Source organism: Anabrus simplex, chromosome 8 (assembly GCF_040414725.1).
Source record: "Anabrus simplex isolate iqAnaSimp1 chromosome 8, ASM4041472v1, whole genome shotgun sequence".
In the NCBI taxonomy this organism is placed as follows: domain Eukaryota; kingdom Metazoa; phylum Arthropoda; class Insecta; order Orthoptera; family Tettigoniidae; genus Anabrus; species Anabrus simplex.
In genome coordinates this window covers 4168618-4195120 of record NC_090272.1, presented here as the reverse complement: position 1 = coordinate 4195120, position 26503 = coordinate 4168618, and the positions used below count along the sequence as shown (strand labels likewise).

General features: G+C 38.7%; 1 protein-coding gene across 1 annotated transcript in view; it reads right to left on the bottom strand.

Annotated features, from left to right (window-relative positions):
• Positions 1 to 4147: 4147 nt before the first annotated feature.
• The window catches only part of TRAM (translocating chain-associated membrane protein 1), an 82318-nt gene continuing 59962 nt past the window's right edge, over positions 4148 to 26503 (bottom strand). The window contains exons 6-8 of the mRNA XM_067152932.2: positions 19068 to 19215; positions 18737 to 18897; positions 4148 to 4273 (exon numbers count right to left, since the gene is read on the bottom strand). Of these exons, the coding sequence (XP_067009033.1) occupies positions 4179 to 4273; positions 18737 to 18897; positions 19068 to 19215 (404 nt within the window). The 3' untranslated portion in view covers positions 4148 to 4178. The remainder of the gene's footprint in view (positions 4274 to 18736; positions 18898 to 19067; positions 19216 to 26503) is intronic.

Sequence of the window (26503 nt, the reverse complement as noted above, 5' to 3'; positions counted from 1 at the left end):
GCAGTCAACCTGCAGCATGTGTACCAAAAGGTACCAAATTGCAATATCTAATTTTTAAGTTTTCCAAATTAAAAACCACCTTTGATGCCATAGTGGGAAACAATCTTCTGCTTTCCATACATTCATCCTCTGTACCCTCTTGATCTCCAGCTTCAAAACAACAATGCAACAAGAGGTAGACAGAAATCCAGCCAGGCAGGAATTTGCTACCTTCTGAAAATATCTTACCCCATGTTTCCTGCATCAAAACATACAGCCTTATGATACTGGTCGAGGTTTAGGTCAGCATGCAAGTTTCTATTATAAACTTGGTGAGGAACAAATACTGGTCAACACTTTGTGATAAGCATCTGAAAAACTTCAAAGATTTTGCTACTTCATCCAATTAACGCAACAATTAAGAAACGGTAAATAACACAGTATGCCTTTGCTGGCAAGACCTAGTGTTTACAGTGTACTATGTCTTCTGGTATAGACTAGAGCCATTTTATTACTTTCATAGATCTGTCTCTGTCTTATCCTTGGCTTTGACAATATGAAAGTGACTGAGGTATGAGCGATGCTAATAATGCCAATCCTTATGCAGCCAGTCCCTGCTATGAATGTTGTGAAAATGTTGCTCATAGGGTCGGTTGGTGCATGCATTTCAGTGGGTTTGGCAAATTGATATGTAATAGCAGCTCTGGCTTGGTAAGGAAAGCAACTAGAAGCTACCTCACTCCACGGTACGCCTCTTCAGTGATGCCTAGGCCATCTATGACAGCTGTTGAGGATCCCACCAGCGTTAGCGCTGATGGACTGAACATATATACAAAAAACACACACACCACTGAGAACTGATGATAATATAGAAGGGTGATAGATTGTCATTTTATTTGAATGTTCCTTATACATCAGTTACTGAATCATTTAATAATGATTCACGATTCAATAGCGATTAATATTACTGGTGTATTTTTTATACTGGATATTAAAAAATGTATAGAAATTTACATTTTTACGTATCCGTCGATGATATGGAAAACAGGATATTCATGATTATTCTCATCAAAAGTGGCACGTAGCAGGCTGCAGGTTAGCAGTCTCCATCTTATGTTTGAAACGTTTGGTTCTGTGCTTCTCCCGTAAAAGCTATAAATTTCTTGCATAAGATTTTCAGAATACTGTCTACATATACACCGTACTAGCATTAATTTAACATTCCAAAATAAAATAAGCTTTAGAGAACAATATTGTTTACTTCTACTAGTGCAATTTTTAATGACTGACAGGAACAATCTCAAATTATTGTTCTAGAGCCTGACATTTTCAACATGCTTCTCCTGTGAAAAGTGCAAATTCCTTGCATTAGAATCTCAGAATATTTGGTTGCATTCCTTCAGTTACAAAAACCCAAGTATAAATTGAACCACCAAACTTTGTTTACAACATACATATACACAGGATGGCATACTGTTAGTAAAAACCAGTAAAATGTTGCCCTGCCTCCTCCTATACCAATTTCAAAATAGAGTCTCCCAAAACAACATACTGGACAGTCAGGACTACATGTAATAAAAGTAACAATAATTACATATAAGACATAACTAACATTTCCAATAGATATACATTTACACACAAAAATATTCAGTCAGCACCTACGAAGTCTACTTTCAAAGACAAAAATATACATATATTTCTGGTCTTTACAGCAAATAAGAGAGTAAATCCCCAAACAGTGGACTAGTTCTTCAAACTGATTTCTAGAGCCAGTAAACAAAGAGCATCCAATGAACTACAGCAGAACCTCATTTTTTAAGTTTCTGTGATGTAAATATTCCAGTCATATACACACAATTTCAGCCATGTAATTTAATATGTGCAGTCAGTAATAACAATATGGTGTAAGATCGCTGATGGTGATATGGAGAAAAAAAAAATCATTAAAAAAGGCATTTCTGATTAAGAAAAGATGGCAGTTCAATGAAATAAATTTGCATGTCGGAAAACTAGTTCAACTAGTGTCACTATTTTGAACATTACAGAGAAACCAGACCGAGAATGAAATAAATGCAAAACAGTCTGATGTTATGGCAAAAAAAAAGGGAATCTGTACCCAGAAAATTGTAATAGCGGTTTTACTGTAGTTTGAAAGAAGACAATCTACTTCTAAAACATGGAAATTCACTGACTGAGCATAGCCAGTCAATGTAATTAAAAAATATAAGCCACTGGATGTACGAATATATAGCTAGAGCCCTGCACAGATATGCAAAATTTTGTCTGCATCCACTCCACACTACCTTCATCTGCATCCATGAATGGTTATCTGCAGATGTTGTAAATATTTGACTACAATATTTTACACCCAAGGTATTGAATGGATAGATCTGTTAATAAGCCTCATACCTGGCACCAGATTTTCTCTTGGGCAACTACCAACATATTGACCTTTGTTCCTTCCAATAATTTCAGGCAGGAGTTGGTTAGGCTACGGTTAGATTTACGGCTTTATATATCACTATTCTCCCATATCAATTTCAAGGGTCGCCTAACCACAAACAAAAATAACGAGTATATCTGAGTGAAGATTAATAAACTTAATTATTTATAAATTTCAGCAAAATTATCCGCACTGTCATACAGTTTGCATCCGCCAATACACTAACTTCCGCGGATAAATGCGCGGATATCCGCATCCGTACAGGGTTCTATATACAGCTAACATTCCTTGAACTGCTGATGGCCTTGAACATAGTCAAGTGTGCTGAAAGGCTGGCATGAAGAAGGACTATAATAAACCAAACAGACCTCCGACATATAAGCACCGCCAGAATTCAAGTTTGCAAACTCGAGCACCTAACCAACAGTGCAGGAACACTTGGTCAAAGTGTAATGGAAAAGAAACTCTTCTGAGAATTACGACTTTAAAACCAGGTTGTTTTCGTCTTTTGTTGTATATGGACATTAGAATCAAGCACTTCCAATTACTTAAAGTTGCACTGCATGTGGAGCTGGTACAGTTTTGCGACTAGATACTCTTTGTGACGCCAACCCAATATGGAGGGTAAAGAGGTGTATGTATTTAGACAAAGACAAACATTTTCCCACTCAGTCCCTCGCTTAACTTTACTTTTTGTGTCTAGACATAGTGTAATTCGGAGTTACTCTCTGAGCCACAGGAATTACTTGGACACAGCTAAAATTCCTCGCTTGGCAGAGCCTGAGACATTCTGAATGAAAGAGCACTGTGCTAACCATTCAATCAAGGAGCCAGATTGTCGCTACATGTTTATTTTATTATTAACTGTCGCTTGCAAAATTCTCTCTTGTCAAATAAAATTATTAGATCTGATATTTAAAGTTCTCAGAATGTTGCTGAATAAGTTATTGTTTTACACTTTAAGAAGATTAACCATATCAATTGTATACAAAATCTAGTAATTTTCAGAAGGTATGCTTTTGCCAAATGACATTGCACATTGCTGTAGAGACCAACAATTTGGAAACAACTTTCCATTGTATATTTCTTACTGGGTAAAGTGTATTTCCAATCTTTGGATCTTTGCAGTTTCTAATCCTTATTAGTACATTCTTAGTGCCATGTTTGGTTAATACAGCCTGTGTATCAGGTAAAGAAAGTAAATAACCATAAAAGGCATGAAATGCAAAAGACAATATTAACAGCATTGCAAAAGTATAGATTGTAACTAAGAGTAAAAATGACTGGAAAGAGCAATTGCTAGACACAGACAACTCCTTATGGTCAAGACACACATCTCAAGTCAAGAGCCAGATGGTCATGCTTTACGGATTAACTTCACAGAGGCCTTAGATACAAATCCTGTCGACAGGACAGGACAGGTTACAATCTATTAGTCTCTTCTATGAAGAAAATAAGTGAAATCTGGAATAATTCGAGAAAACAGGAAAAGGCAGCAAACAGAAGACCTAACAGAGATTATCAATAAAAGTATATTCATATCCACAATAAAATCATTCCATAATTTAAGAAAAAGTAATAATATTCTTATGGTTGTCACTGACCATATTGTATCATATTGTATGTAGTTGATGAATGTTAAGACATTTTTAAAAATGACAATTTCAAGGAATGGAAGAGTAAATGATAATGCAATGAGAACATGAAAATAAAAATTAACAAAAATTTACGTCAAGGTACTTTATTTAGCTCTCACTCATTTCGACTTCCCAGATACAGTACGAGATCGCAAGGACTTCTTCGTATTCTGATCCACCTCAGGCAGGTCATCATCTTCTACATGGCGTTTGTCTGAAGAAAGAAGTATTTTCAGTTAGAGATTATGACCATGATGCTTATAACAGAATTTTAACTTACAAATGTTGACAGTGTTAAAGGGACCCAGGGATGTCCAGACAATTCATTAATTTTCTACTATGCTTACATGGATTCTTTCTTGCATTTGGAGAGAAACCAATCATCTGTATCAGACAACAGACTCCTATCATCACATTAAAAAGAAATGCATAACTCACCTCCTTGTGTACTCAAAATTGGATTGTACCTGCCAACAGCTGAACGACCAACCAAGACTATCAGAAAATTAATGGAATGAACCCAATTTATCTATCATAATTATGGATAATTTATTTATCCCAGCAAAGTTAGAACCAGCTGTCCCTATCTTACACTTAACACACTGAGTGCCAAGTGACCCCATTTGGGTACATGAGAGCACCCAATTTTTTGACCATTACGTCCCCATATGGGGTCGCACATCAAAAACTGTGCGAACCCATTCGGGTGCGCAGTAAATGTTTGTTTCAAAACTGTATAAAACCTCTTCCTGCTATCTGCTGGCCGTCTATTTAAGTAAGTGCATAGTCCATCTTTCATTCATCAATTCCTGTTTTGGTGTGACCCCAAACGCGTACGTCAGGAGGGCTTTGTAAGCTGACAAAGTCATTGCCTATCTCGCGGGTTGTTTGTGTAAGTGTGCAGTGCTGCTAGTTTTCTTTTGCGCGAGTTAGTTTGTTCATTACTATTTTTAAATCGTTATGAGTTAATCGAGCAGTAAATGGCAGTGCAGATAGTCTGGACGATTTATTGAACAAGTTGGGCAAAGATGACATCGGCAAAGAATGTAGTTACAGTGATTATGAAACAAGTACAGACAATCAGATTGTAGAAAGTAGTGACAATTCAGAAAGTGTTGAAAGTGAGCCTCAAAGTGAAAATGAAGATGGGGTTTTGATACAAGGGAATAATAATAACAACAACAACAACAACAACAACGACTGGGGATCTTGCACTGGCACTCAGCGTGACATTCCTTTTCAAGGGGTGAAGGCACAGGGATGGCTAATGATTATGAAGTCTACCTTATTGCATTTATTGCTTGTTATGGATGAAGTAATAAATTTAATGGTAGAGGAACTGAACCGTAATGCTCAACAAGTTTTAATGACTAAGTTTTGAAGTAGATCAAACTGGCTTAATGAATGGGTGGACACAACATCAGATGAAATTTCTTGGTTTTCGCTTGTGGATGAGTCCTGTCTAACTGCCATCCTTTGCATGTTACTGGAGTAATAACACTGTTCTCTGTACGAAAGTTGCTTGTAGTGTTATAATGAACAACAGGTAGGCGAATGGCACAAAATGCAGTCCCTTGTAATCACTATAGAAAACTGATTTCAGGCAGCGAAGATTCCAGACTGTAATATCGCCACAGAAGAAACCATGGTTCCCTGGCAAGAGATATTATTGTGCAAGCAGTATATCCCATGAAAAGCCCACAAATATGACATTAACCCCTTGACTACCAATTTGATTTGCTGCACCATAACACTGAATACTTATTTAAAATGGAGGCTGTAATACAGGATGCCCCATGCAACAAAGAAAATGACATAAATCATACAATTCACTACATAAATCATTGAAATCTTGTGAACATGTTTAAAAATGTTTAGATATACCTTTCCAGTATTTGACATTGGTGTGGTAACTCTTGAAACAAGAAGGAAGGTGTAAAGGTACTTCACATTTCTCGCATTCCCAGGTTGTTTTGCTGCGTTTTCCTTGTGAAGTACAAACTTTGCAGGTCTTAGCTGGATGCAACTTCTTTGCTGTGGGAGGAATATGTCTTGGGAAGTGTGCCCATGTCTTTGCCTGCAGTCTAGCTGGACAATTGCCACTCGAAACCCTTCCTCTTCCTTTATAATCGGGCAAAGTTACAGACTGAAGAATCTGATCCGCCAAGTCCAAGCGAAACTCTGTGAACTTCTGTGCTTTTTTGTTTAATATCTTGGAATGGATGACAAGTGTTTAGTAGAGGGATATCAAACATTTAGGAGAAAATCTTTTTGTAGCCTTTCATAAATTTCATAATCAGAAAGCAGGCAAGTAGTTGATCCTGCCTGTCCACGCCTCCCATTCCCTTGTTGTATTCAAGGACCATTTTCGGCTTCTTGAGAGTTTCTCCTTCTGTGACTTGATCCTTGCTATTTCCTCTCTTCCTCTTTCTTTTCCCTGTGTCCACGATTTCAACACTTGCATCCCTTGAAGATAACATGCAAACATCCTTGTTGTCATGTCATTTTACAGCTAGCAAACCGTGACTTGACCTTCGGTCTGCTTCACCTTTCATCAGCTGTTTTTTCACTACATCCTTGAGCATCATCTTCCTGTTGTTTCTTACAGTTCCTTCAGCATTGGTGTTTCTATCACGAATTTTCACAAACAGCTTAGGTGATGAATACCAATTATCTAAGAACAGGGTATATCCCTTGTCCAAGATAGGCTCTACCAACTCAAGGGTTACACTTTCACTTGCAGTCATCCCACTTCCCACAACTAAATCATTGCCAGTATAAATTTTACGCAATAACCTGAATTTGATTTGCATAATTTATAAAACTTTATCCCAAACCTAGCACGCTTGGAAGGATTAAACTGAACATATAATAAACATCCTCTGAGTTTCATGAGACACACTCAATTGCCACATTTTTCTGTGGCACATAACTGGACTGGAATTGGCTATTCAAGTATTCCACAACAGTTCTAACTTTTCTTAGTTTATCACTAGTATCTCCTATAGTATTGTTTCAAAAGTGAAGAAATCTGGAAATGAGTAAGAAGCGTTCAAACGGCATTGTTTTGCTAAATAAACGAGTTTCAATAATCCTCCTCTTCGACCAGTACATTTTTACACAGGACTTTTCTTACTTGTGACATAATAATACATAGCATGAAATAAGCCTTCAATTCATCATTGCATGTGTTGAACCACTTCTCAAAGTTTCTATTCATAATCTGGGTTTTCTAAGCACTGTTTACTGTATCTGTTCGTTTCTGTTGTAATCATAGTTCAGAATTCGTCAGTCAGAACGTCTAGTGCTGAAGGTCTCTCGCCCAAATTATGAGTAATTATGGCACTGAGAGATGATACATTACTAAATTTACAAATGTCTGGTACAATGTCTTCATCCTTCCAATTCCAGTCACTTTCAACTGATCGTGTTCCAGCATCATCATTACATATTTGCGATGTGGATGACTGAGCTACATCCAACACCTTGCCGGAGTCTACATCACTTTCCGACGTAGATCCATTACTTTCGTGAACAATAAATTCCTCTTCATTACCTTCAGATTCATGTGACACTTCACTCTCACCACTTTCGCATAAATAATTACTTATATCAAGCTGAGTCAAATGTTTATTGCTGCGCGCTGCCATCTTGGCATGGAACTACTGTAGTGGAAGACATACCACCTTATTTTCAGAGATTTCAGCAATTTAAATGCTTAGATGTATATATCTTAGTAGGAAATCTTAGAAGGTTTAGAGAATTGCACGCAAATGCCATCTATGAATGACATGCCGAACTATGAGCTCAAACAAGCGGAAGAGTTCATCACGTCCGGGAGACGTGGTTCGGCTGTTTGGTCTCGGCGGAGGACCACGTCTCTGAGACAATGTTAGTCATCAAGTGGTTAAAAGCAACACATCGGGTGTAGCAAGCTCATATTATGAATAAGCTTCCATAATCAACGACACATATATCACGTCCCTTCAAAGGAAAATATAAGTATTGCCGAGCGTTGGGACATTAATTACTGTATAAGTGCAAGGGAAAAGATGAGGGAGAACACTGCATTCATGGTGTTGAATTCGCTGTGAAGACTACATTGGTGAATGACTATCAGCTAACTCCAACCGCTGTCAGCGAAAGAATTATGAATCTCGGAATTCCACTCTCTGGAGCTAAATCTATGACGCTCAACTCCACATATGCTCCCACCTTAGATGCTGATGTAGAAGCTAAAGACCAATTCTACAACCTGCTGAGCACTACCATCATCAAAGTACTACCAAGAGACAAGATCTTACTACCTGGTGATTTCAACACCAGAGTTAGTAAAGATCACCAATTACAGGGCAATGTGATGGGAAAACATGGACTTGGCAACCATAATCCCAATGGTCTACTGCTCCTTGGTTTATGTGCTGAACATGGACTCTTAATCACTAATGCTCAGTTCCGCCTGCCTAATCGCTAGAAGACCACTTGGATGCATCCTCGCTCAAAGCACTGACACATCCTTGACTACATCATCACCAGGCAATGTGTTAAAAAGATGTCCTTGTTACAAGGACCGCAAGAAATGTCGATGACTGCTGGACAGATCATAAGCTCCTGTTTCGCTGGTTAAGAATCTCAATCTGTCGCAAACCAAAAAGATCCATCCACAGCCTGCCCAGAAAGAAATTTGATACTTCTAAACGTCAAATTGAACCCATTGCTACAGATTACAGAAATGCAATCTCAAACAAACTCGCCAATCATCCAGCCAGCAGCGATAGTACAAATCAGGAGTAAGCTACACTTCAGACGGTCATCACCGAGTCAATTACAACCCCACCCTCCTGCATCTATTCAGTGTGATTTGTGTGGGCATATGTTTTATGCCAAGATTGGCCTGTTTAGTCATCGCAAACACATCCATAAACTGAGTTGAACTGTTCACTTTACGCAGGAAGAAGTTGTATATACTCAGATCGAGTTACAGACGACGACGAAGTGCAAACCCATATGGGGGCGCATGTACGTGTACAATACTTTATGACCAATATGACTCCATTTGGGGTGGCACTATTTGATCAAATATAGATAAGTTAATCCATACCTGCCAACTTTTATGGTTTATCCATAAAAATTTTGGAGCATTTTTTGCAGCATTTCATGGATTCGCGGACAAAAATTTGAAACGTTAACATTCGATAATCGCTCCTCTTCCACACAACTGACTGTTTGCGTGGGTCGAAGAATGCTCGGTCTTGGTCGAAGGCAAGTCCACAATAGTCGATAACTCATTCTTTGATATGATTGGTATTTTTAACCGTGTGATGTTTGTGTCATTATTGGAATTTCATTTAAAGCCAGGATATTAGTTCTTCCATCTGAACCTTAGGTTTCGACAGGCTCTGCTCCGTTCGCTTGTGATTTAACCCATATTCTTTGACCACGTGATTGTTGTTCCAGGCCTTTTAAGGTTATGACATATTTTAATGAAGTGTTCGAGTTTTTGTGTTATAACTTCGTGCTTCGCAGATTCCTGTGTTTGTTGGACTAATTACACTCGTTCCAGTGACTGGCTATACTGCTATTAGCGAAGCCCATTAAATATTTAAAAAAAGAAGAATTGCATTCATTCCACATGTGTATGTTTCTTATGTGCATATTCTTCGTTCATGAGGTTGCCGCCGTGTTCGTTGAACGGTTTAAGACTTTGTGTGCTTTGCCATGTTCTGATGACGAGTTTGACTACCTTGAGTGTTTATGTTATAATTTCATGCGACGTTCAGAGATCCAGGTTCCTTTCGATGTTTCAATGGATAGACATTTTTCTCGGACATTTTCATACGCTATATTCCTATTGTACATTTAATAAATCCAACAAGAAACGGTACTTCCAGAGATTTAAAGAATCATATAATGTTGATTTTCCATGCATACAAAAATCAAGGGAGAAAAATTTGCCTTCTGCACGGTATTTGGGAGTGATAATATTGCACATGGTGGAAGAAACAATTCAAGTAATCATGTGAAGTGCGGTAAACGCGCGAGTTACGTTAAATCAAAGGAAGATAACAAGAAAATCAACACCTTTTTTGCCAAGTCTGGAAACATTGACAGTGAAGTAATTAGCATCGAGTGTCTGTTTACTTCCTTTCTGGTGGAACACAACGTGCCTTTAAGTGCGGCTGATCATGCTGGTGCTTTATTTAAGATGTCTCCCACATCAGAAGTTGCAAAGAAATACAGTTGTGGTCGCACGAAAACTACATGCATTGTAAATAAAATGGCAAAAAATGCATCATCTGAAGTTTTAAGTGCCTTCAGAACGGACCATTTTCTTTGACAATAGATGGAAGCAGTGATACGAATGCCAAGTTGTATCCTATTATTGTTACGTTCTACGATATTCCACGGGAAAAAATAGTCAGCACTGTGCTATCCATACCAGCGTTAGAGGGGGACTCTACAGGGCGAAGCATAGGTAACCTGATGTTATCACAGCTGAATTCTCATAACATACCAATTGAAAACTGTGTGGCTTTCTGCTCCGACAATCCTCCTGTTATGATAGGACACAAAAATGGGGTTTCAGCCATTCTGAAGGAAGTTCAACCAGGTATTGCTGTCATAGGTTGCATTTGCCACCTGATTAATCTAGCAGCTGAAAAAGGTGCTGGAAGATTACCACTTAAAAGTGGATGAGATCCTTGTTGATATATTTTATTTCTTAGAGAAGAGTGTCAAAAGGAAAGAATACCATCAGAAATATCAGAACTTGTCCAATAAAGAGGCAAAGGAAATTCTGAAGCATGTATGTACTACGTGGTTATCTCTAGACAGATGTTTGGATAGACTACTGGACCAGTGGGATCCGCTTCTTTCTTTCTTTCTTTCTTCAAGGAGGAAGTAATATTATGTACCCAAGACATTTCCAATGCCTTAAGTTCCTGAACTACACAGGATAAGTTGCACCTTCGTGAGCCTCAGAAATGTTCAGTTTTGCTTGCTGGTTAGCAGCGAGATTGCTGAACAGCAGAGTGAGCCTGTTTTTGGTTTGTATTTCACATTCCATTTAGAAGGTAGAAATGTATTTTGTGTTGAGTGATAAAGTGTAAGTGTAGCGAATATTCGTCCCATGATACGGAAGCCTGTATCTGGATTAGAAACATAATCATGTGAAATTTACTACCATGGTGCATATTGGTCTTCTGATAGCCTAGTAATGGAAACTGAAAATGTCGTGAAATTCCTTAACCCTTACCCCTCGAATTAAAGTTCTCTGTGTTGTGTCTACTAATCGTATTTTAAAATGTAAATTTTTATCTTATATGACCTGTATTTATCTTTCACGATTTTGGAGATAGCACTTGCTTTTAAATGATGAAGTTAGGCTATACACGTTTACAACAAGCTATACTGGAGCAAATAAAAGTAATATGTGGAATTTAAGACAGATTATTTCGCATTTTTATTATTATCGTTATCGCATTCCGATTGGTTTTGTTAATAATATCAGTGTACAAATTATCGCTAAAAGCAATTGAAAAACTCTATTCAGTCTCTGATTTCATACCTCGCAGTAGTTTGTAGGCTGAAACCACCGTAAACAGCGATTTCTTGAAATCTGGATCTGTTGATTTATAATTGTGCTAGCCATCAGCATCAGGTACATGTTGGGTTATGGTACACAAACCGACCATAGTCAGTTCACTTTTAGGCATCGTGAAATGCTATTAGATATATTCATTAGCAGCAGAGGTGCGAAAATACTGTTGTTTCGTGTGTTGCCTGACATATACAACATATATATGACTAGAAGAGCACATGGCGACCATGCTTGTTTACTATGGCTCGAGCTTTCGTGTACGTGAGTGGACAGCTGACGGCTACACTGCCATTTAAATGATAGATTTTTGGCTGAATGTCAAATAGTATCTGGATTCTACAAAATTCCACGTGGAACCAAAAGATGGCAGTACAGTATATTGTCATGTATTTTGTCAGCTAAGAGACGGCAGACGAGCGGTGGGCGATAAAATGTCATGTCTGGTCTCCCCTGACATGAGACCGGAATGGGAATATCGTAATGTCGGGCCTCACCTGACAGACGAGTGGTAAGGCTTAATAATGAAGACAAAATTAAAATCTGTCAGAAAGTGGACTAGCATAAGCGCGCAGAGGTCGCGAATTTTAAAACTTTCACCTTCGAGTTTTGACTCTGTTATGAAGATACTTTTAATTTTTGTAAATGTATTTCATTAATTGAAGTTGGCAATTTTCTAGCCTATTTCCGATTGGTCGGATGATTTTGTATTGTTGAAAATGGTTACGCAAGCAACAGTCATGTCCATCATCAAGTTGTGATATCGCATCATTAAGACATATCAAATGCAATAAAGTATTGAAGGCACTAAGTTCCTTTACTTCAAAATCAAAAACAAACATTGGCGCCCAACGTGGAGCTCTCAATAACCTGAGATGTTCAATATGAGCAAGATCATGAAAAGTGAAATGCAGAAGTGAAAACAATGCATCACAATTGAGGTTAAGCATCGGAGTAAAAATACAACACATCTCGAATTCGTGGAATCATTCACAGATATTGCATTCTCGTTCATAACGAATATCACAATTCGAGGTTATGTATATACAAAGAAGAAAAGACTATTTCAAGATTTACATTCTTCTCACCGCTCAATGCAAGAATCTCCGTGAGAGCGTGAGTCCCTTAGACATATACACCATCCTTGCTATACATACGGTACTTGTAGATTCTAGCCTCTTTCCCTTAGTGCATATTTTCGTAACGAACATGCACCGACCAACATAATAATAAGAGAATAATCATTGAAGTCTATCGATTCTCCTGTTGTCATAAAAATAAAAGATCCAGTTTCCTTTGTCATATAACCTCAATTCAGAATTACGATTCCTTTGAATTTATACATAACCTTCACGCAATCCCTTCGAACTTTCACAGCATAACCTTAATTTCAATATGTCGCAACTAACGAAATTGAAACAATCGTGTGGTCGAGTAAAAGGAACGTTAACAAGAATAATAAAGTCGATTACAGCTGACATGTCAAAATCAGAGGCGAAGGTTAGAATTAAAAAATGTGAAGAGCTATGGAATTCTTTTGAAGAAGTACAAATGAAAACAGAGGAAACAGAGATCACTGATGAAATAGCTGCACTACAGTTTCAAGAGGAACGTGAGGAAGATCGAGAGCTATTTGAATCTATTTATTTCCGCGCAGTTACACAACTGCAAACGATAATAGATGAAGCAGAGGATGTTCAAAATAATTTGCTAGCTCAAATGAACACGGCAGTAAACAACGCCATTCATAAACAGGAAGTTCCATAAAATCATAACAGAAGAATACGGAATTTACCAGAAATCAAATTACCGGAATTCAACGGTGAATTTACTGAATGGTTGCTTTTTAAGAACAGTTTTGAGTCAACCATTCATAATGATACTCAACTAACAAATATTAAAAAATATCAGTATCTGATCGGTCTTCTGCAGGGCGAGGCACACAAAGTCATTCAAGGTTTTACCATTTCAGAAGAAAATTACACAAGTGCTTAGAACTTGCTTGTAGATACACATCCTCAAGTTTCCTACAGCTTTTAAAGAGAAGCTTAGCAAAAGGAATAACATCGCAAATACTTCTGTCAACAGCTTTAATTGATGTGAAAGATGTTCACGAAAGAATGACATGCCGAGCCTTATTGGATCCCGGATCTCAGTCGAATCTAATAAAAGAAGGTCTGTATAAGAAGCTTGGCTTACCGAATGTCAAGACAAACACACAGATCATTGGAGTAGATTGTTCCAAAGTGGAAACAAAAAGGATTACACGAGTACACCTCGCTTCAAGGAATGACGGATTTGAGGTGGAAGCAGAATTTCTAGTTTTCCCAACTATAACAGGACGATTGCCACAGTTGGAGATCAAGAAGGACAAAATTATTATTCCAAAGAACATTTGCTTGGCAGACACCACATACAACAAGCCTGGAGACATAGACATTAATTGGTGCAGGACTTTATTGGAAAATAGTCATAGGTCCACCCAAGAATGAAGCTGAAGGACAACCTGCTCTGCAAAACAACCGATTAGGGAGGATTATAGGCGGTGAAGTTTTTGAGAACAAACAAGGATCAACAACAACATGCATGAAAATTAGCAATTAACAATTATCAGATCAGATGGAAAAATTCTGGAAACAAGAAGCAATTCCGGAGATTCAACATTACACATCAGAAGAAAGAATATGCGAAAGATGGTTCACGGACACAGTTTCGAGAGATACAACAGGTAGATTCATCGTAATGCTCCCTATCAAGCTCGATGTCATCCTCGGAGAATCAAGAAAACGCACATTAAACAGACTAGAATCATTAGTCAAGAGATAAAGCAGACACCCCGAACTCAAGACAGCTTATGCAGATTTCATGGATGAATATGAAAAACTAGGGCATATGAGCTTGATTGAAAGAAACCAAAGTCAAGATGTACCAAATTCATACTTCATAATTCATACCTCATACCCCATCAGCCAGTGGTACGTCCAGATAGTGACACCACAAAGGTCAGAGTGGTATTTGATGCCAAAACATCACTCGGGATATCACTCAATGACAAGCTCATGACAGGACCTAATTTACAGCGAGATCTTTTTCACATTGTACTTAGATTTCGCAGCCAAAATGGACAAAAATACGAATGTAAATTCCCTGAGTAACAGAAGACTGGAAATTTATACAGTGGAGGGACCACGGAAAAAAAACGTACAACACAGGAAATCTGGGAACGAATGAACCATCGACAATTTGGCTAAACATCACAAAAATGAAATATGTATACTTATAATCTTACAAACGCCCCTAAATCAAACCAGACTACAGCCCCAATGGGCCTTCCGCCTACCAAGCGACTGCCCTCAATCCGAAGGCCTGCAGATTACGAGGCGATGCATGGGCAGTGTGATGAATCCTCTCGGCCGTTATTCCTGGCTCTCTAGACCGGGGACGCCATATCACCATTAAATAGTTCCTCAATTAAAGATACGGTAATCGTAGAATGACTAAACCTGGAACCAGCCCTCATATCCAGGTAAAAAAGGCCTGACCTGGCCAGTAATCGAACCCGGGCACTTCCAGGTTAAAGGCAGGCAAGTTAGACCGCGGGGCTGGCTTCAAACGTTTATTACCGGTACGCGACTTAAAAATCTCGAAATTTTACATTTAGTTTTACCGGGGAAACTTCGTCAGTTTCCTCTGAAAACTTCATCATATTCCTTTGAAAAGTTCTTTCAGTTAAGCAACTTTGATCAGCCAAACTCTTTGAAAAATCTAATGCCCGTAACGCCCAGCCAAACAACAATCGACAACAAGTAGTTTTTCATTCTCTAATCTACTAAAATAAAGCACATTAGATACAAAAGCGTCCAACATGATGGCAAAATCTTCTTTTTTTTTTTTTTTTTTTTTTTTTTTTTTTTTTTTAATCTTCCATTGTAATTTGGTCACCAGTATACTGTTCGTAGTCAGTTTATGGAACTGTTGTACCGCGTAAATTAGGCCTACACCGACATTTAAAGGTTATGTTGAACTCGAGAATACGGTTTCGAAAGTATCAATCCACAAGTTCTCGAATGCATTATATTTACTTCTGCCTGTCACTAATCACAATCAAATTGGAAAAAGAAAAAATATCATTAACACTTCCGAAATTACGATTATTCGCGACCTTTAGCTCAGCTGTACAAGTCGGTACAAGTGCGAAATGTTACAAAATTTTTAAAGGTAACGTGCGCAAATAAAACGACTGCGGCTTTTATAACATTTTAACACAAAAAACATTATATTCCCAGTCTTATATTAGGATGAAAAAAGTAATAGGCAATCCCAAAACCTCCCATGGCTTTATGTATGTAAGATGCAACATCTGTTCTGGTCTCTAACATAATAGTTACGATAATATTAAAATACTCAATTAGTGCTACTTAAGAAGGAGCAGTTTCAATTCCTGCCTGAAAGTCCAGTGACTATACAGTGCCCTGAGGGAAATACCGAAAACCTGTTCGGCGATACACTCGAAAAAAGTAAAAAAAAAAAGTAAACATCTAACCCTGGACATAATGTAGACGTTTTACAAGTACGAAACTCTTCAAATGGAGCTGTCGGAATGCGCTCTGTCTCCTTCCAATTGTTGTGGACACTCTCTGCTTTATGATTTCCGAGGAGTCTCTAAACAATACTACCCGAATGCGATGCTAAGATGATCCCTTATGCAAGTTCACTGCCGATCGCTTTTCTAGTACAGTGCTTCTTCAAATTACCCGCAATGATGGGACGTCAACACCAAGATCCTTAAGTATGCTGTAGCCGTTCTTTCATAAGTTACAGTTTCTTGAAAAACATGTGACCGAGGATTTAGCGTTGATGGGACTGGAATTTCTGGACGGTTGATCCGGGAAATAGTTTCTTCGAGGAACGGCTAATGCGGGATTTTTACAACGTGATTTAATTAGGATACTCGCGGGACCACGTAATTTGAACGAATAATACGGGAAAACTTAGTTTCCAGGAACCTATAATCGAGGTTCTACTGTATATGCTTGAATAATCCATCTGCTGCATGAAGTCAATGACAACATCAGCAGTACGAAGGGGTACCCAAAAATAACCAGAATAACATTGCCATGGGCGAAGCTTGTGTAGTACACATTTCTGCCGCTAGGCGTGTATAGTGCAACACATTGCCAGTTCAGTGCCGCCTGTGTTGTCCACCTGCCTTGTTCTGTTCATGTACAGTGATTGTTTTTGCTAGTGCTGTTTTGTTCTTGTTTTTTTTATGATGGCAAGTTTAAGTGAACAACGTGCAGCTGTGAAATTTTGTTTTCTACCCAGTAAAAATGCTGCTGAAACTGTTTTAATGTTGAAAACAACTTACAAAGATGACTCTTTGGAAAAAATGTCAGTGTACGAGTGGTTTGCTCGGTTTAAAAATGGTGACATGTTGATTTATGACAAACCTCGTTCTGGACATCCAGCAACTGCCCAAATCGACGAAAATATTGAAAAAATTTGAGAGCTTGTGCTCACAGACAATTGATCAACTGTCAGAAATGAGTGGGTTAACTTGGAGCTTGGTTCAGCAAATTTTATCGGAAGATTGGGAATGAAAAAGCTTGCTGCCAAGTTTGTTCCTCGGGTTCTGACTGACAAAGAGAACGTCAAATTGAAACGTCGTGTTTTGAAACAGCTTGAAACTGATCCAGATTTTCTGTCAAAGGTCATTACTGGTGATGAGTCACGGTGCTATGGTTATGACCCAGAAACATAGCTACAGTCAAGCCAATTGAGGACGTCATTATCACCCCGTCCAAAAAAAAATATCGTCAAATCAAACATGCTTTTTTGATGCCAAGGGTGTAATTCATTCAGAGTTTGCTCTCCTAGATCAGACTGTCAATCAAACCTTCCATTTGGAACTTTTAAGAAGATTGCGCAACAGTGTTCGACAAAAAAGGCCCGATTTGTGGCAGACAGGGGACTGGTTCTTCCACCATGACAACACTCCTGCGCACACAGATATCTGTTAGTTTTTGGCTAAAAATGGCATGGTTCTGTTGCCCCACGCACCTTACTCGCCTAACCTGGCCCTGTGTGACTTTCTTATTTCCACGCATGAAAAGGGGCATGAAAGGACACAGATTTGACTACACTGAAGAGTTCAAGAAGAAAACGGGGGGGAGGAGCTGTCAGCCATTTCTAAAGATGACTACAAAAAATGTTTTGAACAGTGGAAGCACCAGTGGGACAAATGTATTAGTTGTAATGGAGAGTATTTTGAAGAGGATAAGGTTGTTTTGTAAAAAATCTGAAAATATATAGCTTTTAAAAAATAATTCTTTTCTTTTATATCCCCCCGTATTTATATCAGGTAGTATAAGTTCTACAGTTTCCTAGTCTGAGAGTCTATAAGTCTGAGGATGTAGGCCACGGTGAGTACGGAATCACATGAACACACTGGGGAGCCAGAAAGAGGACCACCACATGAGAGTTGTCTTCTTAATTGCTCTCAGCTTGCCGGAAGTTCAAATATCCAGCCACTCTGATTTCCAGAACGCCAATATAGTTCAGCATAGTTATGAGCAAATATGCCTACGAGGTACTTCATAGGTATAGGTGATAAAAGAACTGCTTCTTTTGCAGCTTGATCCACTAGTTCATTGTTCGTAATTCCCACATGGCTTGGAAGCCATGCAAAGGTGATGCCAGCAACATTTTCGGCAAATTGTAGAGAATGTTATCATTTAAACGGTTATTAAAAATCATAGAAAAATATAATTTGCAAAGTGCAGATAAACCACTGTGTATTGATTACCCAAGAAATATCCATGGTAATGAGCTCCTTCCTTTCTGATATGCCTGTACCTAATTATCTTTTTTGTTCTTTTCTTGAATATCATTTGCACAAAACAACTATTTAAAAAAAAAAAAAAAAAAGGCAGCTTCTATGACATATCAATTTTCTTAGTTAGGAAACATCCTAAATTATGAAGTGTATGGGATGTATAACAGCATGATTGTGCAAGGGTAATGTTTAATTAGGTTTTAAAGAAAAAAAAAGAATATGTTTTGACAAAAACGTGTACTTACGATCTTCCTTCTTCTTCTTGGAAGCAGACTTCTTATCCTGTCGGGGCTTGCGAGTGGTAGTTAGTGCAGCAGTCATTTCACGTCTTCTCTTGAGGTGGAATGTGATGAAATTCCACATAAGCCAAGCCTGAAGGAAACAAACAGCAGCAAGAGCTGCTATCCTAAAATCAAGATTAAAATGGGACAAATGAATTAATTGCATATTGCTGGGAAAATGGGCACAGAACAGCCACATGCAAAATGAAAAATATACTACAGAATTATATCCAATAAACAACTTCAACAGAGCATGATAAATATCTCTAGCAATATAATACACATAAAATATTACCTTGTAAGTTGTACATTGAAGTTTCCAGTGGCAATGTCAAAGCCTTGGTTTTCACTTAAGGACAATCCATACCAGAAAGTAAGGACAGACAGGATGATGGAACCAAGGCGCACCAACACAAACACGATATTTGCCAAAAAGTAGCCAGCTGAAAAGGATATAAAATGTCATTATAAAACCATGGAAGTAAGACGCCAATGGGACTTAATCAACAGTTCTTGAAATAATTCGTTATTTATACAAAGCCATACACTGAACAAATAAAAATGTTATCATTTTACAGTGCCAGTTTCATGGATACTTTTGGCGAGCCTCTTCCACTCCGTCTTACTGAGATACATTCTGTTATCAATGACGTCCTCCAGCGTCCTTCACCGATCTGCAATGTATCTCCAGTGTGTTCGTCTTCCCAGCATCTGTTTTCCTGCTACATGTCTCCCCAAGTTAATGTAAACTGCCCTCATGACATGCCCAAACCATCTCAATCTGGACATGCTGATGTGTCAATCCCAGCTTCCTGTCTAACCATGTCATTCCTTAACTTGTCCAGTTTTGTTTTTTGAATTGTGAACCTCAGGAGCTTCATCTCAAATGTCTGCAACCTTAACGAGTCCTCCTTAGAGAGAGTTCAGGTTTCGATACCATTGGTTAAGCCTGGTATGAAGTACCGGTACTGAGTATTAAATCTCTATATTCTCTTGTTTACCTTCTCGTCCTCTTTACTCAACAGGAAGCACCCAAGAAATGCGAAGAGAACTTTTCATCACAAACAGCCTAACACATAGACTGCTTTCAATTATGCCAGGTTAATCAGAATATATCCAATGAAAGGATATGTCACCAAATGATGATGAAAAAAATGAGTCATCTTATTTCAGACTATAAGATGCACCAAAAGGCATCAAATGAAATTTCCATACTGCAATTTGCAACAATACTAGGAGATTCTGTAACCCGAAGACACAGATAACTCAGGCTTGTAAATAATAAAAGGGGATTTAAAAGGTTGTGCAAAAACAGAAATAGCTCATAAAGGGTTGAAGTACAACTTGTAAATAGGACCATATAGTCTAACATGAAGCCTTGCGTTAGGACAAGCCTTGGAAAGTCGGGAACAACATAACCAAATTTTTTTCTTCTTCAAAAATGGTCCAAATTATTCAGTGATTCAAAACATCTGACAGTAAATGATGTGATAAGTTGTTTACGCACAGAGTGCACGTTGTACTTCAACCCTTCTATTGGCTACTTCATTTTGGGTATATAAAATTCATGTGAGATCCTTCTACATGGTTGTAAGCCAGCCCAATGATATTCACAACCATGCTGATATACAGAGAGCTGAAGCATTACACAACCTATAGAATTAATATCCTGATTTTGTTCAAAATTCATTCGAACATCAAATGCTGACAGTAATTCTATAAATAGCACATTTTTCAAGGAAATGCTTCAAGGTGAATCTACTCTGTACATGTCCGCCTGGTGGCCTTGATTATTAAGTCTGTAGGGTATGACACCATGGTTAGCTGATTCGAATCCTGTAGGTGGAAACACAATGTTCACCCTCAGAATTTTAACCGGTAGGTTAGAAAAGTTGGTGGCAAAAAATTTCTAATCACTAGATTGCATTCCATAAGCCTAGATTCAATTCTAAATCTCTCTGCAGTGTTCACATGGAGTGAGGGCATACAATACTTGGTGTAATTCAATAGGAGTAGGCATTGTGCCAACACCAGGTTCCACTCTCTCCCCACCACATATCATCACACACTTAGACACACAGGTTGCTCATGGACGTCACACAGAAAGACTTGCACCAGGCCTCTCCAGAGGCCACAAAAAATTGAATCTTGAATACCCTGTACAGTAGTATTTCATTCACATTTTACTGGAGGTGCTAAAAAATGCCTCACAGTAGTAGTTCATGAACGAACTGACTCTTTTGAACGACTCATTGGAGAGAGCTAGTTCAGAGCTAGTTATCAACTGCAACTCCAAGAAAGAGCTAGCTCGTCATATCGACTCTCGTTCATTTCTAGCCAATACCATGCTTCAGATAATCACGTGACATACAGATGCCGCTTTCTTTTTTATAGACTACCCAGACTAGCCTCTTCCCGCACTCAGAGCGCTAGTGGTTGTGGTCTGTCTGCTGTGTATGTTATTTATGCCATAGTTCTGGCAGCCTGCTACCTAACGAAACAATAAAATGAAGTAAACATGTCATTGAGCAATACTTACCAGTCACTTATAATCTATGAAGGGTGTACTGTAGATCCAGTAGGTTAAGAGCAAATAAACGACACCAAGCTTGAGTTAACTATCCTAAACTAAGCACGAATAACAGTCACAATCCAGAAAACTGAATATACCATCCGGCAAGTAGAAAGGGCATGGTTTTATTCTGTCTAAATAATTACGAAATACTCTGACAAATCCTCACCTATTTCTTAAATGTGGTCATAGTTATGAATCAACATTTTGCCTACATCATTTGGTTTTACGGTACAGTGGATAAAATTATATACCGTATTTAAATCGAATTAAGGAAAATATAAAACAACGCTAGTTTTGACTTTAAAATATAGGCTAAATAACTCGTACCAAAGTATATATCGCAGTGTATTTTGAATTAATTACTTATTAACGTGTAGTCGTGTAAGGAGTCTGACCCCTTAGCTGGATGGTCAGTGTTGAGGCCTTCAGTGCAGAGAGTCCCGCATTCGATTCCCGGCAAAGTCTGAGAGTTTAATCTCTTTTGATTATCCTTCTGGCTCGGGAACTCGGTCTCTGTGTTTTTCCCAACACTCTCCTCTTCATACTCAGACAACACACCACACTGCCAAACACCACAGAAACACGCAATAGTGATTACATCTCTCCACATAGGGTTAGTGTCAGGAAGGACATCCGGCCGTAAAATAGGGCCAACTCCAAGTGTGCAAAGCAGTTCACACCCACGACCCCACACGTGTGGGAAAAGCGGTAGAAGAAGTAGTGTAATCGTGTAAGGAATGGCAATACCGTATGTCGAACATATACGTCTCCTACAGTGTAATCATTTTTGAAAACAAATATTGGAAGAGTGTGTAACATACCGTACGCGAAAAAAGAAAAAAATACAAATTCCAAGTGTAGTGCACCAAACTGGATATTGTGCTGCCATCTGTTGTGAGAAACGTGAACTATCTGATGCTACCTCGTTTCTTCAAATAAAAACTGGAGTCACGAGTAGTCTATAAAATGTAAAATAACACTATTTTGGGCTCTAATTAATAAATAATTCATGCCTTAGTATCTACCACAGTAACTTACATGGCATTACATTTAAATAATTTATTAACGTGTACGTAGTGCCAATATCTCGAATATACGTCTCGTACGGCGCATTCAGCCTTGAAAGATATCATTTAAGAAGAATGGAACTTAGGCAAAGTAATATTAGATGTCATCCATTAATACTGTATATCTGTGATATATTTCTTCGTTACTATATATAAAGCTTTATCATTGGATTGTCAATGTTGCCAGCAGTGCATATTTTAGTTGTTTATTTGTTTTATTCCAAGAGTAGCGTGCCAAATTGGACATTATATTGCTATCTGTTGTGGGAAATGTAAACTATTTGCGCTATCTCGTTCGTTCCCGGAAGTCATACAGAGCCGTCTGCCCTAAATCGGAAGAACGAATGAATAAACCTGGAGGCGGAAAGCGCCGACTTCCTCGGCTCGCTCCAACATTCCTGCTCCCAAGAGTTGACTCTTTTGAACGCCTCTCAGCTGGGAGCGAAAGAGCTAGTTCGACCCATCACTACCTCACAGGTTCATTGCTGTCTTAACCCTAGAAGTGATAAATGTCGCATTTGCAACATACTTCAAGCTTATGAAGTGATAGCGTCACACTGTGCGACACAATGCAGTCATCGTCGATAATCCGATAGAAATTGTTCAAAATCAAATGAATATGAATCAAATTACATAGTTCTCAAAAGAAGACATTACAAGCTTCGTACCTATTGCAATTTTGGTTTATGTAGTGGGCTATTCTGAGTGCTGATTGTAAAACAAATGAGGCACAGCTTTCATTTTGTAGGTCTCTATTTTAAAATTTCCTTTGAAATCCCATCTTGGCATAGCTGTGATGTCTTCCTGCGGCCTGTATTTCTCTCTCTCTATTAAAATGAGATCAATCATTGCTGTAGTCATTCCTTCTCCCCGACCATAACTTCCATCTATATTCGCCTATAACACCACCCTACCTGTAACACGCCTCCCGTAAGTCCAACCCCTCGTCCACGTCGTTGGCAACGGCATGAAGTAGGGGATTGCTTGTAGGGGTGATGTACAGCGGGGACTGTGTGTGCCCCAGGACCGCTACGGTAGCTGTGAAGGCCCTTCAGGAACTGAAAAGTGACGGCTAACGGGGATCTGGTGAAGTCGACAATGGCAGATGCGGCGGAGAGTACGGCAAATCTGGCAGGCGAGGCAACCCTTTTCCCTTGGGGTTGAAGAAATGGGGGAAACCACTGCCTTGTGGTGAAAAGGGATCTTCAAAGACTAAGGGAGACAACCCCTACAGAAAACAGCAGGCTTGAAGGCTCAGGTGGCAGCCCCACCACCAAGCTCGGGTGCTGTGGGCTAATAACTCACATCTTCAATCCACTTATTAAAGAAACTGAAGTGAAACGAAACCGGATGGATACCTCGATGACGAACTTTGGCCCAAAACGGAAAATGAGAATTGGTTGCTGGAATGTTAGAACTTTGACAGAAGAAGGTAAACTAAAACAGGTTGACAAAGAGATGCAAAATTATGGCTTGGAAATTCTTGGTTTAAGTGAAGTGAGGTGGTGCGATTTTGGAGAGATCATGACGCACAATGGGAATACATTTATTTATTCTGGACAGTCTGGGGAGGATGCTGAATGGAGAAATGGAGTGGATATGTTGCTAAATACGACATCCAAGAATAGTTTAATTGAATGGAGTCCCATCTCATACAGAATGATGACAGCTAGATTTCAAGGTAAAATTCGAAATGTAACAATAGTAGTTTGTTACGCACCAACAGAAGTATCTGATGCCAACATGAAGGATCAATTTTATCATCAGTTGAAAAACTATGAAGAATATAAATAAGAGATATTGCTATTATTATGGGTGATATGAATGCGAAGATTGGATCAAATAATGAGGGACTAGAGCATGTGATAGGGAAACATGGATTAGATGAAATGAAAGATAATGGAGAAAGATTTGTAAATTTGTGTGCCAGCCAGGAAATGGTGATTGGAGGGACAATCTTTCCCCACAAAAGGTGTAATAAGGTTACATGGGTATCACCAGATCACAAAATAGAAAATCAGATCACCGAGCTCGATAGCTGCAGTCGCTTAAGTGCGGCCAGTATCCAGTATTCGGGAGATAGTAGGTTCGAATCCCACTGTCGGCAGCCCTGAAAATGGTTTTCCGTGGTTTCCCATTTTCACACCAGGCAAATGCTGGGGCTGTACCTTAATTAAGGCCACGGCCGCTTCCTTCCCACTCCTAGCCCTTTCCTGTCCAACATCGCCGTAAGACCTATCTGTGTCGGTGCGACGTAAAGCAACTAGCAAAAAAAAAAAAAAAAAGAAAATCAGATCGACCCTGTAGCTATTAGCAAGAAATTTAGAAGATCATTGACAGATGTGAGGAATAGAAGAGGAGCTGATATTGGTAGTGATCATCATCTAGTAGTTAAAAAATGAAAACCTACAACGTGTTTTCCAGTCATTGACCGGGTCAGGGATGTAATGAATGAAACTTATATAGGCTGTTATTACAATGGGGTCGCCACTCCCAAAGTGATTTATTAATGAGTGATAAATGCTATGAAATGATAATGGAGAGTGTTGCTGGAATGAAAGATGACAGGGAAAACCGGAGTACCCGGAGAAAAACCTGTCCCTCCTCCGCTTTGTCCAGCACAAATCTCGCATGGAGTTACCGGGATTTGAACCACGGTATCCAGCGGTGAGAGGCCGACGCGCTGCCGTCTGAGCCACGGAGGCTCCTCCATCTAGTAGCAGCCCAGTTCAAATTGAAAATAAAGGCTGCATCGAAGAAGTTTGCAACAAGAAAAAAGAGGTTCAACATACAAAAGTTAAACAGTGAAAAGAGGAGGAAAGAATTTAGTCTCGGGTTGAAAAAAAGGTTTGAAGTCCTTTCAAATCTCGAAAAAGAGGAAGAGTTGAGTGTGGAAAGAACTTGGGAAAATGTTAAGAACACTTACATTCAAACATGTGAAAAAGTAATTGGTTATGGGAGCTATCAACAGAAAGACTGGATGTCTGAAGAAACATGGGACTTAATTGAAAAACGAAGACGCAAAAGCTATAGTAAACCAAAACAGAACAAGACAGCAGAAGTCAGAAGCCCAAAGGAAATATTCGGAAATGGACAAAATGGTTAAAAGGAGTGTGAGAAGCGATAAAAGAAGACGGATTGACCAACAAGCACAAATTGCAGAGGAAGCTGAGAAGAAGGGTGATATTAAACAACTCTATACTATTACAATTGTCAAGAGGAGGTTATAGGAAGAGTAAACCAGTGAGGGATAAGCAAGGAAATATGCTGTTATCACAAGAAGAACAATTGAGAAGATGGCAAGAGTATTTTTCAGAAATTTTAAACAAAGATGATGGAAATGAGCAGGAAATTCAAGAAGTAAATGAAAGCTTAGATAGTGAAGACTAAAGAATAAAGCTAGATCCCCCAACAAGGCATGAAGTTAGGTTAGCATTGAAACAATTAAAGAATGGTAAAGCAGCAGGTATACATAATATAGATCCAGAAATACTAAAAGTGGATGAAGAGGCCACCATCAATTTGCTGCATTTGCTGCTACTATTACTGGGGAAAATATAGAAAGAAGAAAATTCCAGCTGATTGGAAAGAGGTCTTGATCATGAAACTCCCCAAAAAAGGTGACACCACAGTGTGTAAGAATGGGAGAGGAATAACACTACTCAGCATACTAAGTAAAATTCTCACTAGAATAATTTTAAACAGAGTAAAGGACTCAATTGAGCAGCGTCTTCGAAAAGAACAAGATGGTTTCCATACACAACGCAGCTGTGTTGATCTAATAAATACACTAAGAATAATTCTAGAGCAAAGTAATGAATGGCAGGCCACATTATACTCGACATTCATAGACTTCGAAAGAGCGTTTGATTCAGTAAATAGGACTGTAATGTGGAAGACCTTGGTGAAATATGGCGTACCGGATAGATCTTGAATCTCATGAAGGCAACGAATGAAGGGTATAGATGTAGAGTAGTACATGAGGGAAAACTCTCAGATTATGCGAACGTCACAAGTGGAGTTCGCCAGGGATGCGTTCTTTCACCAACAATCTTTTTAGTGGTGCTCGATAATGTTATGAGAAATATG